Source organism: Toxotes jaculatrix, chromosome 20 (assembly GCF_017976425.1).
Source record: "Toxotes jaculatrix isolate fToxJac2 chromosome 20, fToxJac2.pri, whole genome shotgun sequence".
Taxonomy (NCBI): domain Eukaryota; kingdom Metazoa; phylum Chordata; class Actinopteri; family Toxotidae; genus Toxotes; species Toxotes jaculatrix.
In genome coordinates, this window is record NC_054413.1 from 14,116,922 (window position 1) to 14,136,280 (window position 19,359).

General features: G+C 38.4%; 1 protein-coding gene across 1 annotated transcript in view; it reads left to right on the forward strand.

Annotated features, from left to right (window-relative positions):
* The window catches only part of cubn (cubilin (intrinsic factor-cobalamin receptor)), an 80,927-nt gene that overhangs the window by 17,466 nt on the left and 44,102 nt on the right, over positions 1–19,359 (forward strand). Inside the window, exons 14-28 of the mRNA XM_041065904.1 lie at positions 226–460; positions 2,187–2,368; positions 2,843–3,005; positions 3,805–3,995; positions 5,016–5,172; positions 6,009–6,184; positions 8,781–8,946; positions 9,928–10,153; positions 10,391–10,521; positions 11,785–11,974; positions 12,369–12,529; positions 14,576–14,757; positions 17,436–17,592; positions 18,060–18,250; positions 19,188–19,347. Of these exons, the coding sequence (XP_040921838.1) occupies positions 226–460; positions 2,187–2,368; positions 2,843–3,005; positions 3,805–3,995; positions 5,016–5,172; positions 6,009–6,184; positions 8,781–8,946; positions 9,928–10,153; positions 10,391–10,521; positions 11,785–11,974; positions 12,369–12,529; positions 14,576–14,757; positions 17,436–17,592; positions 18,060–18,250; positions 19,188–19,347 (2,668 nt within the window). The remainder of the gene's footprint in view (positions 1–225; positions 461–2,186; positions 2,369–2,842; positions 3,006–3,804; positions 3,996–5,015; positions 5,173–6,008; positions 6,185–8,780; positions 8,947–9,927; positions 10,154–10,390; positions 10,522–11,784; positions 11,975–12,368; positions 12,530–14,575; positions 14,758–17,435; positions 17,593–18,059; positions 18,251–19,187; positions 19,348–19,359) is intronic.

Consider the following 19,359-nt stretch of genomic DNA (forward strand, 5'->3'; position numbering starts at 1 on the left):
CCTTGTATGTGGACAGGTAATGTATGGTCCAAGTGCTTTTGTTTGCTGAAAATGTATGCTTGCTGCTGATGGAGACAAAGATGCTGACAGTAGATGTTTGTGCTCTAATACCAAAACAACAAGCTAAAAGTGAAAGAGAGAGCATCGTTAGCATTTGGGGATGTGATAAATTTCAAATGTGGCAAACTGACAGATCTTGTGATTTCTGTGTGCTTTCTTCTTTAGATTCTGCATATTACCTTTCCTTTCTTTCACCTGGAGAACAGCGCCAACTGCAACTATGACTTCCTTCAGATTCATGATGGGGACAGCGCTTCTGGTCACATAATCGGAAAATACTGTGGCCAAAATAACCCACAGGAGGTCTACAGCTCCCACAATTCCCTATATTTTTGGTTTCGCTCTGACCACTCTGTCAGTGGTGGTGGCTTCACAGTTGTTTGGCAGTCTCAGGACCCAGGTAAGGATGTTTTGTGTGTTTTGGTTTGATAGATGAGAAATCCTTAAAAAGTCTTACAAAGTCTTAAATTTTGGAATGACTGAGTGACACATGAAAGGCATATGACCCAGTGACCCAGTCCAGTGTGACCTCACAACATCCTTACATGCTTCATGGTGCTTGCTATAAACTGAGAGGTCACCTGGGCTTTTAAAGGTGGGCAAATCTATTCCTACCCATTAGTGGGTGGAGTTATAAACCTAAACAGGTCAGGCCTCCAAGCTTAAGTCAGTCCACCTTACCTTACCTTATCACATTAACCTATATTACCTTTTTATGCCTCCCCGCCGTCAATCAAAGATGAAGTGAGTAGATTTTGGAGGTTTGGGGTCAAAGGTCAAGGTCACAGTGATCTTGTGTAAGTTTTGCTTGTGAACACCCAGCGCTAACCTTCCCAAAGATTGCCATTATCACTACAAAACACACTCTACCTCTACATCTGCTACAAACAGGCATCCAACCACGCGGAGGCATACCACCGCCATGTGGTACTTCTAGTTCTTTTTATTTTTCCTTCTCTGCCATGTCTTATGTTCACATACCCACTGAGAATAAATCCAACATACACACATTTACATCTTCAAAAAGCATTCAGACCCATTCACTTTTTTCATACTTAACTGTGTTGTAAATGTAGTTTTAGAGGATGAAATGTTACCCTTGACAAAGAGAAAATGGTTTTAGAAAGTTTTACAAATTTATTTAAATCCAAAAACTGAAATCATTTAAAAAAGTATTCACAGTACAGTATCACACTACAGAAGTATGCCTACTTCTTTAAATGAAATGTAATACTTTTCAAGACCTTTTTAAGACCTAAACAAAGGAAATTTAATACCCTTTCCAGAATGAACAGTGTTTCTTGTAACTGTTTCACCATGTCTGCTTGTTGATTGTCTCAACTAAGCGAAAGCATGCACTTTATTATAATAGAAACGTGGTCCTGTCTGAGATAGCACAAACATCCAAACAACCCGACTGCATCTTACTGAAGAGGATGAGGGCCACGTGAAAAATTTATTTGGAAAAAAAATTTAATCTCAGAATTCTGACTTTAATCTTGGGATGTTTTTTTAACTATGAACCCAAATCATTGTATTGTTGTTGTCCATACTGAATAAATCGTTCAAACATTCAGAGTGTAGGTTGGAAAAAGTATGTGAAGCTCTAGGCTAATGACATCAACAAAGCTAATTTGGAGTCAGATGTTGGCAAACCATCAGTCCAATAAGTGAAACAAGAATAGGTGGTGTGAGTTAGTGATACTTTGATTTATAAAAAAATACTCAAACATTTTGATGAACATTTTGCTATTCACATGACGCATCTGCTGATGACTAATGCCAAAAAAAGAGATCTTATCAACATTATTCTGTTAATGTTAATGGTGTGCTTATTTATTGTTGGAAGCTTTTGAAAAACATTGTGTTCAATAGACAATAGTTAAAAACTTAAATTTTAACAATTTCAACACTTATTTTCTCAATATTGAGAATACTTTCAACCTGTAATAAACCTATTTGTAAAATAAATTAATGTACATAACTGACAACAATCTTATTGCCAGTGTGACTGCACTTCAGGCCACTACAGCCCCACTAAACTTTAACGGTGGTCAAGTTCATGAAGGCTTTTGAAAATGTGAAATAACTGTTCATCATTCCCTAAAATCTCCTTGTTATCTTAGTATGTGGAGGTGAACTTACTGCTCCCTATGGCAACATTAACTCACCTGGTTACCCTGGAAACTACCCACCTAGCAGGGACTGCTATTGGACGGTGACAGTGGAACCTGGCTTGCTCATTACCTTTGCATTTGGAACTCTCAGTCTGGAGCATCACCCTGACTGCAACTATGACTTCCTAGAGGTGAAAAATGCTGCCATATATCCTAGTATCTTTTAAATTTGTTAAAACAATAAATAAAAATCATTATATAGATTCAATAGCTTTAGTGAGATACTTTCACAAACAAAAGTGACATACTGCTTAAACCAAGGCTACCCATGGTATCCATTTTAGTTTTTATGTATGATTTCTGTGTTTTCTGTGTGTATTAATGAGGACAGGACTCTTTTAATCATGTTTTTTTGCCAAACCCAACATTTGTTTACCTGGATGCCTATACAGAGAAGGTGGCTTACTGCTGAAGGTGGCTTACACACCCAAAGTACTGTAACACTGGCACAGTTGTTTTGTATGACTGCTACTGTTTGCTGTTTTGTTAGGCTTTTGCACAGTGTTCCTCTACTGACCCCACTCCATGCAAGCCTTCAATGTATCCCAACCCTACAACTTCTTGCATTTGCTCTGTTTATTGTCTTGTGTGGCCAAATATTGTAGGTCCGGGATGGCCTTCTACCTGAAGACCCAGTTTTGGGGAAGTACTGTAGTACAGCATCACCTCCACCCCTGCAGACTACTGGTCCAACAGCATGGATCCACTTCCACTCCGACTTCAGTGTCTCTGACCGAGGCTTCCACATTACATACACAACATCACCAAGTAAGAAATGACGTATACCAAGTTAGACAGTGTATAGTATACACTGTATACTATATGTCACAGTGTAACAAAATGTATGCATGGAGTTTTCTCACCCTACAAGATAATTCTTGACATTTGGTGCAGGAGAGGTGACCATGACAACTTCAAGCTTTATTTATGTAACTGGTCTTGCAATCAGCTTTTAAAAACAATTCAATGATGTAAATTACCCCAATGTTATTTTTATATTTATTCAGGAAATTGGTTTTAAAATGGTTAAGCAATATTTTGTGTAGTTATGCTGTTCATAAAACACAATATTTAATACTAATAATAAAACAGCACATAAAATTTTACTTTTTTGCCGTGGTCTTATATAGACATATAAGCGTCTGTGGTGCTTTTCACATCAAGACCCTTTCATTATGTGTTTATCACATTCTTTATGTTTCCATAGGTGTCATCTAGTTTTTCAATCATAATATGTACATGGGCATGTAAAGTCTTTTCTTCCAATATAATAGTATTATTTACTTGTAATAGAACATTGTTTAATATTTGATATGACGACAGTTTCATGGTCTCATACTGCCATTTTGTGCCTTATGTTAGTGCTAGGCATTAAAAATAAGAAAAAAGAGTGAGAACAAAACAGCAGCTTCACTACTTGGACCCCTAAGTAAGTTTCAGTACCTTTCTCTTAGGAACAAAACAGCAACAGCAAGCATATGGATCTTCTTTTCCCAGTATTGTCAATGCTTTGCTTTTTGTGAGCTGCACAGGTAATAGAATTCCTCACCCTGGTGTCTGTTCTTAGGTGACCCTGGTTGTGGTGGTACCTTCGCTGACAGTGAGGGCATCATCATCTCCCCCAACTGGCCTAATGACTATGCCCACAACCGTCAGTGTATCTATTTGATCAGGTTGCCAGTTGGTGAGAAGGTGTCCCTAAACTTCACTCACATGAACTTGGAGAGTCACAGCAGCTGTGCTTTTGACTATGTTGAGGTAGGATGTGTTAATGACTCACAAACATATGTCTTGATTTATTTCTTAAAATGTGCTTAAATAACTTGAATGAATGAATACTGCAGCCTCACAACAAAATACATTTAGACACAACTATTTTACTCAAATACATTTTTGAAACATAGTTGATCTTCACTACATCTTCACAGACAATATTCTTATACCCCCTGTTGTGTTGTTTATGCCACTAAAACCCATTAAAGTTAGAGAAGATGTTGACTTACATAAAATGAGACTTCAGTATTTAAGAAGTCTACACATAGACTGCAGCACATCTTGTTCCAGAGGTGAGCCATAACTTTTCAATATTTTATCAAGGTCACCATTTTTCCCTACCTTTAACCAAAATGTAAATGTCTTCTTAGACTCTTCTTCTGTGAACATCTAAAGGAAGATTTACTGTATATGGCTGACAGCCAACATTATCCTGAAACTTATTCATTCCTTCACAACAACAGCAACAAGAAAGCTCTCCAACTGAAAATATTATGGCCATCTCCACAGCACTTGATAATGTGCTACATTCCTTTACCTGTTTATAAATGTCTGACCCGCACAGTTATTCCAGCTGTTTAGTCGCTGCTTCTTGTGTAATTCTCACTGGACTGAAGATTAATTAAGTCAGTAAATCTGTTTCTTCCAGTAACTGGTAACATCAGATAATTTTACTAACAGAGACATGATTTTACATAATGCAAGATGTTTCTTTCTAATTCTAGTGAAATAGGTGAAGCAGTTAAAACAACATCTCAATAAGAGACTAGGCTGCAGTGTGTGATTCCAGGTTGTTGAATGAAATGCATTACAATGCATTATGTAAAAAGTATTACATTTTATCAGAGTTCTTGTTTTCAGAGGTTACTTTTATTTAGTTTTAGTCTTGTTTTGAATGAGAAAAATGGGTCATCAACAGATTTTTTTGTTATGGATTTCATTGACGAAATCAACACTTCTTCTCAACACTTTTCCAGCCTCTTCTTTTATCGCCTTTCTTCCCAGGTTCGTGATGGCAGGATGGAGACTGATCCTCTGATAGGGAAGTACTGTGGGAGCACCCTGCCAGCTCCCATTGTCTCATCCTCCAACCTCTTGTTCATTCGCTTCAGGTCTGATAGCTCAGTCAGCCGGGCTGGTTTCAGGGCAGTGTATACTGTTGGTGAGATGTCATACATTTACACACACATGTGATATGACTTCCTCTTTATGTGTTGCTTGCTGTGTGGTATATGTTTTTTATAGTATGTCAAACTTTGAGTGAAAATAAGCTTTTATTACATTACTGTGCATCATAGTTTTCTAGTTTAAGAGCGGTAAACTGGCAGAACAGCTGATAATGTCACTGTGATATGTGTAAAATATCAAAAACTCTGTTTGTTGTAGGCATAATAAACAGGTCATGAAATGATATGACAAGTTTTTTTACACACAGAAAGGAAAAAAATAAACCACTAAGAAACAATATACTACATTGACTATATAGGAGACACATTCCCTTGTTTTGACTTATGATAGAAGAAATGTCTCAGAGAGGTTTGGGTTAGGAGGTCGAGTCATGGAACTTTATGTTCCTGGCTCAACCTATAGTTCCTGGTCATAGACTAGCTGTATGGCTGCTTGTGCATACATGGTGGCCATGGATAATGTAAATGGACTTGACATTGGAATAGCAGATATTTTCATGCAGATGTCTCCCAGTTCACTTTAACTCAGCCTCAGGATTCTTGAATTTTTTGCCCCAACAGTTGGATACACAATGCAAAGGTTATTTGTGTGAGCAAACATGCGCACCTGGGACACCTGGGAACCAAAAGTGGTTATCTAGCAGTCTATTTACCCTTCACTGTTTATTTCTGAAAAAGTAGTAATGCTTGACATAAAAAGGGATGAGTGCTAAATCATGATAAAGGAATTATAACGGCAGTCCAGGCATTGATTTGAAGATAGGTCTATTCCATTAGCCACTGACCAACCATTAACCCTCTCTTTCCCCAGCTTGTGGAGGTACTTTGTCGGGGACTGGGCAGTTACGGTCTCCGTACCACCCCAATGCCTATCCCCACAACAAAGCCTGTGAGTGGGTTATTAACCAGCCAGAGGGCTATGTGGTCACCCTCGACTTCCTGTCATTTGATGTTGAGGGAGGTTCTTGTCGTTTTGACTATGTTGAGGTAAGTGAATTAGCTGGACCTAAATACAACTTGGACCTAAACTGACCAGAAAAATTCAGTACTACTTTTCTGCAATTTTTTCTTACAAATTTATTAACAAATAATAGGCCATTCTTCTTCTTCTTCCTCTTCTTCTTATACTCCTTCTTCTTGTAACAGTACTATTAATGCTATTATTTCGTTAAAAAACAAAACATAAACACACAGCAAAACTGTACACAGTTACTTTCCATTTTCCGCTACTTTATACTTCTACTCCATTATCATTTGTCATTTTGATTGTTGTCAAGTCACTTCTAGTTGGCCAGCAAGGCATATTGCCACTAAAATGGCAAGGCTTTGCTGCCCCTACTGTCACAAACTGGGGCATAAAAAGAGCAAAGTTGCCCAAAGTTGGATTACAAGTGTGGTCCAGCTGTTGTGGCTGGGGTATGAAGTACAGTGGTGGAAAAAAGTTTTTGGATACCCCATGCATTTGTGATATATTACATTAACAATCACTCTTTTTTTCCAAGTGCAATTTGATTTTGTACAGTCACAGCCACAATACTAAACCAATCCTAAAATCAGCCATTAAAAACTTAAAATTGATTAGCTCCATAAAAATACTTAAGAAATTTTGAGCATTGAAGACAATTTTTGTCAGGGTGCTTTTTGTCTATATAAAGCCAGCACATTTGGCTAAATGGCTAAAACAAGAAACTTAACACAAGAAATACGCCTAAAGATAAAGATTCTCAGCCAGGAAGGGTACAGCTGCCGCCAGATAGCCAGAAAATGCAGATGCAGTCCTTCAGCAGTTGGATACACACTGCAGACATATAAAGAAACAGCTTGGAAGATAAACCAAGATCTGGGCGTCTCGGGAATGACCGCATCCTGATCTGCATGTGCAGGGAAAACCACCGAATGACATCATGTGAGCTTCAGCAACAGTGGTCAAACCAAACTGGTGTCCAGTGTTCCACCCGCACTGTGCGTGGCCAACTCTTACATCATGGCTTAAGGTCCTGCAAGGCTGTTAAGAAGCCCCTGATCAACTAGAGGCAGAGGTTAGCTCGGCGCCGCCCAAACACACAAGGACTGGACAGCCAGGAAATGGAAGAAGATTCTGTGGTCGGATGAGTCCAGTTTCCAGCTTAATGCTCCTCGTGCTAATGTGAGGGTACTTAGAGGGCCAGGTGAGGCATTATCTCCACCACGTACAGTACCTACTGTCAAGCATGGTGGCGGCAGTATCATGGTTTGGGGATGTATGAGTGCTGCTGGCGTTGGTCACCTCACTGTCTGTGATGGTATATTGAACTCTGCTAAGTATTGTGCTATTCTTGAAACCCACATGCTCCCTTCTGCACATGCACTGTTCTGTCAAGGTCGAAACTGGATGTTTCAGCAAGATAATGCCCCTTGCCACGCATCCAGGTCAAGTAGAACTTGGCTGCAGGAGCACAATTGTCACGACTGAACTTGGACAGTACCCAAATGCACGACTCCAAAACGAAGGATCAAATAGCAAAGTCTTTAATAACCAAAGTAACAAAACAAGGATCACCCAACCGGGGAAAAAGGTACGAAAACAAAAGATTACAACAAACGAAAAATCACTCTTGCGAGGAAACAAAAAATCACTCTTACGAGGAAAAATGTTAAACAACAAGCCAGCACAATAGATCAAAACGAGACGGTGAAAGTGCAAAAGAATAACAAAACCTGACATGAGATATAAGGACTAGATAAGGACGCTGGTTCACATGACAAAGGACAAGACAAACTGGCACAGAACAAAGGGAGATGCAGACAATTTATAGACACAAGGTAATGGGGAACAGGTGGAAACAATTAGGGTGGGGAAAACAATCACACTGGCGGGAAACAAGAGGAAGGGCAAGCAACCTGAAACAAGAGGAGATCAAATTTCAAAATAAAAGCAAAACTCACAGGACAACATGAACACGAGACAAAACATGACAGAGCATTACTTCCTGACTGTGACAACAATATCCAGGTCTTAGAGTGGCCAGCTTAATCCCCGGACATGAGCCCCATTGAAAATCTTTGGTGGATTATCAAAAGGTCTATTTCAATGCGGAAACCAAAGAATTTGGAAGAATTAAAAACAGTAATTCAAAAAGAATGGGAGAAGATTACCCCTCAAAAGGCTCGTGGAGAACATGCCAGCCAGGATTAAAGCGCTACTGCATGCTAATGGCAGGAGTACTAAATATTAATTTTGTTATGTGATGGTTTATTTATGTTTTGTTCAGTTTTGAACACATTCTTTGCTATATGTTAACTTTGACTATCAAAGTTAACAAAGTTAACAATTCTTTGCTATTTATCTCTATCTCTATCTCTCTCTCTATTTGTTAACTTTGATACTGTAAATATTTCATGATAATATTTGAGATTGTGTAAAATTTTAAGGGTGTCCGAAAACTTTTTTCCACCACTGTATGTCAGTGGTTCGTATCAAAAGCATTTTGTCCAGTGCCTCAGGGCTGAAAGCTTCAGATTTCAGCTCACCATTTTGCTATGGATGTATAGAGAAGGTGATAGTGTATCAGTTATGATGATGCATGTTTCCTCTGTCTCCCAGGTCAGGGATGGCTCCACGTCTAGCTCTCCTCTGCTGGGGACATTTTGTGGTGTTGAGATTCCCCCCAGGCTCCAGTCCACTCAGAGATCTATGTACATCAAGTTCAAGACTGACTCCTCCGTTAGCAACCATGGGTTTGAGGCAGCCTATAGCTCTGCATTGGAGGGTGAGAGTAATCAACATTTTGCAAAAATCATTTGTTCATCATTCATTGGAAGAGACTGATCAATAAAGTTTTGAGAAGATATATATATTTTATTCCAACTTTATGGGCAACAGTGTACACACATACACAGTCATCTGCCGCTTAGCTGGGTCCAGGCCCAGGTTGCTGAGGCGACTGCCACCCAGTCCACAATGCACTAAAGTCCTCCAACACCTCCCACAGGTGGTGGGCCCATGGGAGGTCATGCTGTCCGGAGTGGGGCTCAAACCCACAATCTTGAGAAATTGAGTCTTATGCTCTACCAACTGAGCTAACCGGGCAGCAGCATTACCATCTTACACACAAAGGCACAAGCCTCTGACAGCATTCTAAACAAATTCAAATTTATCATCTCAAATGATTGTCTTTGAGTCTGACTAAAAACAAAAGCAGAAAGAACTACCACTGAAATTGCTTTAGTCAGCTCCATTCACTGTATGTGCACTTGAAAGCTGGCAAAGCTAGTAAGGTGACCCATGAGAATAAATTATTTTGTAATCAGTAGTTGTAATATAGCTAGATGTACCTTTTAACTCAGTCTAGTATGCACTGCTGCATTCTGTCTTCCAAAGAATACCAGATTTTAGATTTTCCCCAGAGAAAATGTTAGTTTCATTCCATTCTTACAATGAGAAGGTGAGGAGGTAAATGCAAGAAACACTGCTATAATTCTCATGGCTTTGTTTTTTGTTTTACTTGCCATTAATCCTAAAAATCTTCATAAAATAGTTATATTTATCTGCATGCCAGTGGCACTGTAATTTACTTGTGCTTTTAAATTTGGTGAAACCTTTCAGAGCTGTGGCTGCTGTTTTTAATGACATAAGAACCATGCCTTATTTCAGTAGTTCCTTTAAATTATTGTATTTTAAAGCAACTTTAAGATTTTCAAAAGTCTACCAATCTCTAATGTTGACCCATTGTCCCTTTTTCCTGTACAAGGCTGTGGAGATACCCTGACCAGTCCTTCAGGCACCATTTCAAGCCCTGGCCACCCTACCAACTACCCCCATGGTGCCAACTGCACCTGGTACATCAGTGTTACTCCAGGCAACCTGATTCGGTTGTCATTTGAGTCCTTCAACTTGGAGTACCATGTCAACTGTAACTTTGATTACCTGGAGGTCTATGATAATGGGACTGTACAGACTGGAACCAAGATTGGCAGGTTTGTACCTGTAAATATATGTACGTTTGTGTGTATATATATAGACACTCCAACCAATTTCAATCAATATGACTAACATAATCTGCAGTGCAATTGCATTTCTTCATAATTTTCATTCCCTATGTTCAGACTTCCATTACACATTCTCAACTTTTTCTCACAAATTATTTCCTGAATGGCATGCTGTATTTGTTGTACTTGGTGAGTAAAGAGATTTGGGGTGCTTTGTATGTGCAGGTACTGTGGGCGTTCAGTGCCTCCATCCATCACCAGTACTGACAGCCTGATGACCCTGCTGTTTGTGTCTGACTCAAGTTTAGCCACAGAGGGATTCTCTGCCAGCTATGTCTCCATCAATGCTACCACAGGTACACAAGAAATTGGACAGACATTTTCTTATTTTCAGATTTTAGTGAAAATATTTGAGACTACTGATAAATTAGCCTTAAAAAGACAAGACTTTATTTCATAAGCTCAGGTCCTACTACAAGATTCCACTATGGAAACGATTTCCTGAAAATTGAGGGCTCAGTTGTGTCCCATACCATTGTCATTGAACTGAGGGGGAGTGTTTAGATAACAGTTGTGACCCAGGACTATATTGCCTTGCCTAGTCCATTAGGTCATTCAACTAACTTTCTAAACTATTTATCTTTCACAATATTCTGGTGTCAAAAAATTTGTTTTTCTTGAAAAATTTTATAGGGTTGCTAGAAACCTGAGGTGTAGTTCAGAGCAGGATTTCTTTTAATGTTGCAGAGTTTTGATGACAGTAGCTCTGCAAATGAAGGTGTACCTGAGGCTACAGATACTGTGGAATTAGTTTTTGTGACATTCATGAATCAGAACATTTAAAAGCAGATTGACAAGCTGCTTCTTCCTTGTCTCTCTGTTCTGCAAAAATCAGTTCTCTATCACAGTAATCTCAGTCAACACTGCAGTATATCCATATGTACAAATCTGCTGAACAGTACTGGAGTGATCATTGGAACAACCGGGACTTTTCCCAGTAGGTTGCTACTCAAATTGGGCTGGTGGCTCATTGTAAAAAACATAAGAGAAAGACAGAGAGAGAGAGAGAGCAACAAGGGAGAGAGGTGATAGGCCCAGTAGAGCTGGCTGTATGGCCCACTGAAATTCTGCATGTCCCTGAAATCTGTCTTCCTACTTATGGGATCTTGTCATTTGCATAATCAACAACAGCAATTGCTACATAAAGATACGCGCTGTATATTGTGGGAAAGATTCATTCTCAAAAATGTCCTCCAAGAGTTAAAAGAAAAACTTGCCAGCAACCTCAAGATAGAACAGAAAGATCTAAACCAAGGCTTCTAACTGGTTTTTATTTATTTTATGTATTTTATGTATTCTATGTATTTTATTTATTTATTTATTTATTTATTGGAAAGATGTTGAATAAAACCTGGATTATGACTGAAGAGGTTATCCGAGACATCAAAAAGTTTAGTAAACAGAAGAAATTTTGGGCAAATCCAAAGAATGTTAGCATGAACTGTTAACTTTTAGATGTAAACACAATGTATACAAATGTTACAAAATTTTTATCTGGATAAATCAACATCTCAATACTCAGATTACAAGTTTCTGTTTAAACATTTTTCTCTCATTAGATTGTGGGGAGACCTTCACGTCCCCTACAGGGTCCTTCACTTCACCCAATTACCCTGACAACTATCCAAACAATAGAGACTGCATCTTCAAGATCATTGTTGAGGTCAACATGCAGATCATGCTAAACTTCACCAACTTTGAACTGGAGGGTTCCCTTCCTTCTTGCAACTTTGACTTTGTGGAGATCAGGTAAGGAAAGATTTAAGCTGACAGACTTTGGCTGTCTGTGGAGAGGAGGAGCCTTTTTCATCCTCTGACATTATCCAAGTCTGACATTACAGTCTTCGAAGCAGAAAATGGCTTTGCAGTTGAATACAATTTCACCTGTTGCATCTGTCTGTAAACTTTAGATGATAAAATATTAGTCCCTGGGTTTCTGTGCACACTGTTGCATGAAAATAGCAAACAGATACTTAGATCAGTCTTGCTGCCTGGTTACACAGCAAGATATGTGCCTCAACCACTCAGCTACCAGACACCTCAAGCTGTGTGATTCTTAAGCTGCCGGTTGTTGGTAAACACATCTTTATTTATTTATTCAAAATTACTATTGACATTTTGAACTTCCACTGTTTTTTTGCAGGGACGGTGGTTATGAGACATCTCCCTTGATTGGTAAGTTCTGTGCCGATCAAAGACCTCCAGTTGTGGTATCACACAGCAACCGTCTTTGGGTCAGATTCCGCTCCGATGCCACCGTCACGCGTCGTGGATTCATGGCACACTGGGATGGCTCACAGAGTGGTGAGTAGTAATACTTCTGTAATGTTCAATTTTCCTCTTTTAGTTTGGCTAAGCTGAGAAAGTAAAGGGTTACAACTTCATCAACATTTATGTGAACAAGTAGCAGGACATATATACACTCAAAAAATATCAACTCTACCTCCAATTTAAGATCAGTGTTTTCATCCACCCATCCATAATCCATACCACTTATCCTTTGATGGTTGGGGGGACTGGAGCCAATCCCTGCTGACAGTGGACAAGAATGTTTTTATAAAAATGGTTTAATGTCAAATTCCTTTTGACATTAAACCACAGCTGTACATTACCTCAAACCATGAGGTAATGTACAGCTGTGTTTAGGCTTTACATCCAAAGTTCTGTATATTCTGCATGATGCACCATTTCTGTTTACTCACAAAAAAGTGTACTACCTGTCCCTCTGGAACAAGTTTTATACATATATCTAAATCAGATCATTTGAAATTTCAAATATGTTTAATTTAGCAGTAACATCATCATACAATCATTGGCAATTGGTGACACATACATCAGGCCTGCAGCACAACACTAGAGGAGCTTCATAATTTGAATTGCAATAAATCTTACCTTTTAAGCTAATGTGTCTTTCTTATATATACAGTACATTCAGAAAGTATCCAGACCCCTTCACATTTTGCCATTTTGCAGCCTTATGCCAAGATCATTTAAATTAAAATTTCCCTCATTGATCTACACTCTAGCCCATAACAACAAAGAGAAAACAGAAAATCTGAAATATCACATTAACATGTACACAGTATTTAGGCCCTTTGCTATGACACTTGTTCCTCCCATTTCTCTTGATCATCTTTGGGATCTCTCTACAATTTGATTGCTGACAACCTGTGGTAAATTCCATGTTCATTTGATTGAACATGATATGACAGTGTATATCAGAGCAAAGACCAAGGTGTGAAATTAAAGGAACTGTGTGTGGAGCTGAGACAGCATTGTGTTGAGGCACAGATTTGGGGAAGGCTCCAAAAATTGAGTGCCCAGCCAAAATGAGTAATCAGGGGTGAAGGGCCTTGGTAAGAGATGTTACCAACTACCTGATGGCCACTCTGACTGAACTCCAGAGATCCTGTGTGTGGATGGAAGAATCTTTCAGAGGGTCAGCTATTACTGCAGGACTCCCTCGATCTGGGATTTATGACAGTGTGGCCAGATGGAAGCCTCCCTTTAGTGAAAGACACACGAAAGCCCGCTTGGAGTTTGCATAAAGCACTTGAAGGATTCTTGGACAAGATTCTCTAGTTTAATGAAACCAAGATAGAATAGTTTGGCCTCAATTTTAAGGATCATGTCTGGAGGAAACCAGGCACCGTTCATCACCTGGCCAATACCATGTTGGTGGCAGCATCATGTTGGGGAGGTGTTTTTCAGCAACAAGGAGACTGGTCACAGTTTAGGGTAGGCTGAGCAAAGTACAGAGATGTCCTTAATAATATAGCTTCTAAGGTTAGAAAGTTCACCTTCCAACAGGACCATAACCACAAGCACACTGGCTTATGGACAACTCTATTAATGTCTTTGAGTGGCCCAGCTAGAACCCTGACCTGAACCTGAACCAATGAAGCATCTCTGGAGGGATCTGAAAATAGCTGTTCACCGATGGTACCTGTCCAAACTCACAGAGCTTAAGAGGAAAATCCAACTCCAGGTGTGCAAAAGCTTGTCCCATAATACCCAAGAAGCCTCAAGGCTGTAATCACTGCCAAAGATAAAGGGTTTGCATGCTCAATTAGTGGAAAAAAAGATTGAAAAAGGGAAAAAATTAATTTAAAGAATTTTAGCATAAGGCCGCAACATAATAAAATAAAAGTAAAGAGATCTGAACACTTTCTGAATGCACTGTAAGCATAGACATGTATTACACATCACAAATATAGTAAAGCAACCCTACTCACACACACACACACACACACACACACACACACACACACACACACACACACACACACACACACACACACTCATAGACACACCAACATACCCCATTTGATTTCCTCCCTTTTTTCCAAGGTTGTGGAGGGGTGTTGACAACTGCATCTGGGGCATTTTCCTCCCCTAACTACCCACTGCCCTACCACCCTAATGCTGAGTGCTACTGGAACATCAGGACAAACCAAGGCAGCCAGCTCCTCCTCTCTTTCTCTGATTTCCACCTGGAGTCCAGCTCCACCTGCTCTTACGATTACCTGGCTGTGAGTACTGTACATCACAGTGTGTGGGTGCATCATGCAGTAGTTTGAAGATGATTAGTTTTTGGGCTGAACTCTTGACTTTATCAGACTGACAAGTAAGGTTCAGAAAACACTGACATTGAGAGAGCTTTGGTCTACCTATTGAAAGTCCACAGGTACTCATGTAAAAGTAGTAAAAACTTCAAACACGGTGGAAACACACATTTGAGATTCTGTGAATTTTGAAGAGTTGGAAGTGTTCCTCGCTCAAGTTTAAGTGTTTGCTTTGACTCAGGACAGCAAGCACCTACACTGAAAAAAATGTTTCGTTGAATTTACTAAATTTTTATGTTGAAAGTGGTTGCACGCAATACACTTATCTAAATCTAGACATATTTTTTAAGCTGACTGTACTTAATATTTTTGAGTAATTTCAGATAAATTATATAAGCAGTTTCAGCACAAAAATTCTGAGTATTTATTACTCTGACTTCCTTAGTAATTCTTACTAAACCCATGTTTAATTTACTTAAATTCATTATGCAATTCATATATTATGGTTAACTAATTTGTTATTGTACTTTAAATTAAATTGTTTTATTCTATATGTAAAATATGTTAATTCAAATCACAATTTTATTTAAAACAATCAAAATGCATATGTAGATGTGGGGGTGGCCGAGAAACCCGGTATACAATGAGTTGTGGCAGACTGGAGCAATTCCCAATTCCTTTTTATTTGACAAAATTATTCTTGTTCAAAAACTTCACAGTAAAAAATGCACATTGGGCCAACCAGAAAGACAAAAGTAAACAAAAAAGGGGGAAAAAAATTCTCAAGAGCACTTCTCAAGAAGAATCAAAATAATACACAACAAAAGAATTCACTCTAAACTGCCTTTCTGGCTATACCCTTAAAGCAGTGGTGTCCAAATTGTTCCACAAAGGGCCGTGTGGCTGCAGGTTTTTGTTCCAACCAATCAAGAGCACACAGTTTGACCAAGCCACACAGCCCTTTGAGGAACAGTTTGGGCATCTCTGCCTTAAAGTTTGGGCCCATGGCAGGAGCTGCAATCTGGAGCTATGTTCAGTGCTTCTCTCCTCGAGCCTCCGGCCACCACAGCCTCCTCACTTTTATACTGGTGGACTGCACCTTCTCAAGAAATCGAAATCAGTTATCTCTTCCAGCACACTTACAGTAATCCCAATATTAAATAAGAAATTATCAAATAGAAGTTCAGTTAAACTTACTTTGAAAGCACATATTTCTTTTTAAACAAGATACTTATACAGGTCATTTCACCACAAAAGACAAAACACCCCTCCCACTCTACTACACTTGGTTTCTTCCCCTGTGAATCCCCCTATTTAACCAAATGGACCGCTCCAGCCCAGGTTTGGCTGTTCCTGGTCTGACAGAGGAAGAAGTACAACAAAGGAGACAGGTGAACACAAGTTAAATTCAATAAATCAAATATACAATCACAATGTGTCTTCTCTCCTTCACCCCCTCCTCCAAATGTTCATACCACATACCTCACCACCAGCAGTTCACACCAGGATCAACATTCTGATAAAATCTACCTGAGAAAGAGTGTGTAGCACATGTGCCTTACTTTAGTGCATGGGGTCTCCCTGTGACAGTAGAATAAAACAATTTAATTTAAAGCACAATAACAAATTAGGTAACCACAATATAATAAATTTAAGTAAATTAAACATGGGTTTAGTTAGATTTAGTAAAGAAATCAGAGTAACAAATACTCAGAATTTTTGTGCTTAAACTGCTTATATAATTTATTTGAAGTTACTCAAAAATATTAAGTACAGTCAACTTTAAAAAATATGTCTAGATTTAGATGAATGTATTGCGTGCAACCACTTTCAATATTAAAATTGAGTAAATTCAACTAAACATTTTTTTCAGTGTAGAAGTTTAGAAGCTCAAGGCCTCTTAATGATGCTCTAGCAAGAAAAAAAATCACTCTGATCTAGAAATCACCAGTGTAGATCTTACTTTAAGGTACCCTGTGGAGTATAACGTGTTTTCTACCACTTGTTTCACTGTGGAGCAATTTTTTTTTAAGAGAAGATCCATGTTTTGTCAGGATTTTGTGCATTTGCACAATGAAACCCATGCACATGCACATTCATAGGAGATACACATTCCTTTTGGTTTCACTGGTCAACGGTTGGTGACAGGAATGCTTATAGATTAATTGGTTATTAATACTTGCAGTTGCAGAAAATGTGGCTTTGGACATTCTCTCATTTTGTCTTTGAATAATAAGTTTAAAACTCTTTTCACAAAGTGCTATATATTCACACCAAATACTCACTTATAATATATAAGCCACAAGATATCAATTAAAAGTAAACTGCTATTATTATGATGTACATGGACATCAGTATTGTTGGCATTATGAACAAGTTACTGTCTCAACAATTAAAGGGGAGCAAATAGAACACAGACATTTTGCTAAATAAACTGGCTTACCATCAAACACACATAACTGTTGAACACTTAAATTTATCACGATAAATTTAAATACATGAAATCCAAACAAACAAGTTTATTTGTTTTTGTTGTTTTTCCTTCTTATTTTCAGTCATTGGTGTTATTTAATTTTGTGTTGTTTTCCTTATTTCACAGTTTAAAGGCTGTTTGTTTGTTTGTTTGTTTGTGTGTGTGTGTTCAGGTGTATGATGGTAACAGCAGTAGTGCTCCAGAGTTAGCCAAGCTCTGTGGCAGTCAGCAGCCCAGCACCATCAACTCTTCCAGCAATCAGCTCTACATCAAACTACGCACTGACAGCAGCATCAGTGCTGGCGGCTTCCTTGCATCATACACTTCTAGTACGAAAACACACTCACACAAGTAGGCTGCAAAATTTCTAAACATTCAATAGTGTTGTATTTTGGTAGCTTTAGAACATAACATTTTGTTTTTCTTAAGTAAAGTTTTTTAAAGAATCCAATGTTTTTTAATCACATTTAGATGTGCAGTATCCAAAAACTGCTCTCAAGTAAAAGTACTGATACTTGAAAATGCCATGTACTAAAGTAAAGGTAAATGTAGTCATCAAAATGAGTAGTACCAAATATTCACTAAATATCTTGAGTTGACCACATGCAGCAACCCACAACTTTTTTGCTGTCTCTGATTTTTTTCATTTAAACATGAGCAACATTGCTCGACTACATCATTTTATAATGAATTATGACGTTAGTAAATACTGGCTGGACTCCCCAGAAACCAACAAAAACTCAAATTAAATCAGTTTTGCATTGTATTGCATTGTGTTTGGTTGGATTTTTTTCAGAATGCCGTGGTGTAGTCATCTCAGGCCGACACAGAGGAATGGTGGAGTCCCTCAACTTTCCTAACAACTACCCATCCAACTCTCACTGCAGCTGGACCATCCAGGCCAGCAATGGAAACACCATCAACTACACCTTTACTGCCTTCCAACTGGAGGCCACATCCAGCAGTTGCAACTATGACTACATCAAGGTACACAGATAGATGCTGTTCAACCCGAACCTAATACTCTTATTATGATAGCTTTCTTTTTACAGAGGTGAAACATCTGAGTCTACCCTAAATGTACTCTTTTACAAATGTAGACATTTGCTCATTAAAAATAAGGAAGGACATCACTACAGGTGCAGGGAGCTAAAAATTTGTGGTATTTGCACCTATTACCCTTTTCTGCTTGGCAAAGCTTTGCGTCATATAAAATGTTAAATTCCATCTGTTAGCAACATCTTGTTGAAGTCATGATAGTTGAAGTTTTGAAACGGATCTGAATGAAATCTAATTTAAGGATGAGTTGATTTAAATAAATTGATTAAATGAGATGTAAAACAAGATTTTACAGTGAGCATGGAGAGTCTTTACTGTAACCACCATTATTTTTTAGTTTTGTTTTGATTTTTGGAAAGTGATGTGTCCATAACATACAAAATGTGTGAGACAAATAATTGTTTAAAGCTTATTTATCTTTTTCCTTTTTTATCCAACATAATTTCATAATGCATGGCAACACATCATTCAGTAGATTTCTGTTTAACATGGGGTTGGGTTTTAATGAACCAGAACTGTCTTTGACAGTCTATTCTATTTTAACAAAACGAACATTTTAAATCTGATATTTTACAAATACACTATCATATTGTTATGATGTCAGTTTTATTTAGTGCAATTTTGTTGGACTGCAAATCATGCAATCCAATAAAATTAATCTTTTAAACCTTTTCAAGCTATTTTTATATATATTATTATTTTTATTTTTTTTAACTTAAGTCCAAATTTTCCATGTTTATTCTGTTCTAGCATTATATTGTTAAGGGTTTCCGTTACTTTTGGCAACCCATTATGTACATGTATTTTTGTGACTGTGGGTTGTACTCTCCTCTCATACCACTTTCTCCAAATGTTACATCCTTAGCTCTATAATGGGCCTGACGAGCAAGCTCCTCTGATTGGTACATTCTGTGGATACACGCCACCCCCAGCCAACAGCACCACAAGCTCAGCCCTCACCATGGTGTTCAGATCAGACTCTTCTGTGTCCATGTCTGGCTTCCAGATGATGTGGTACCAGAATGGTAAGAGGGAAA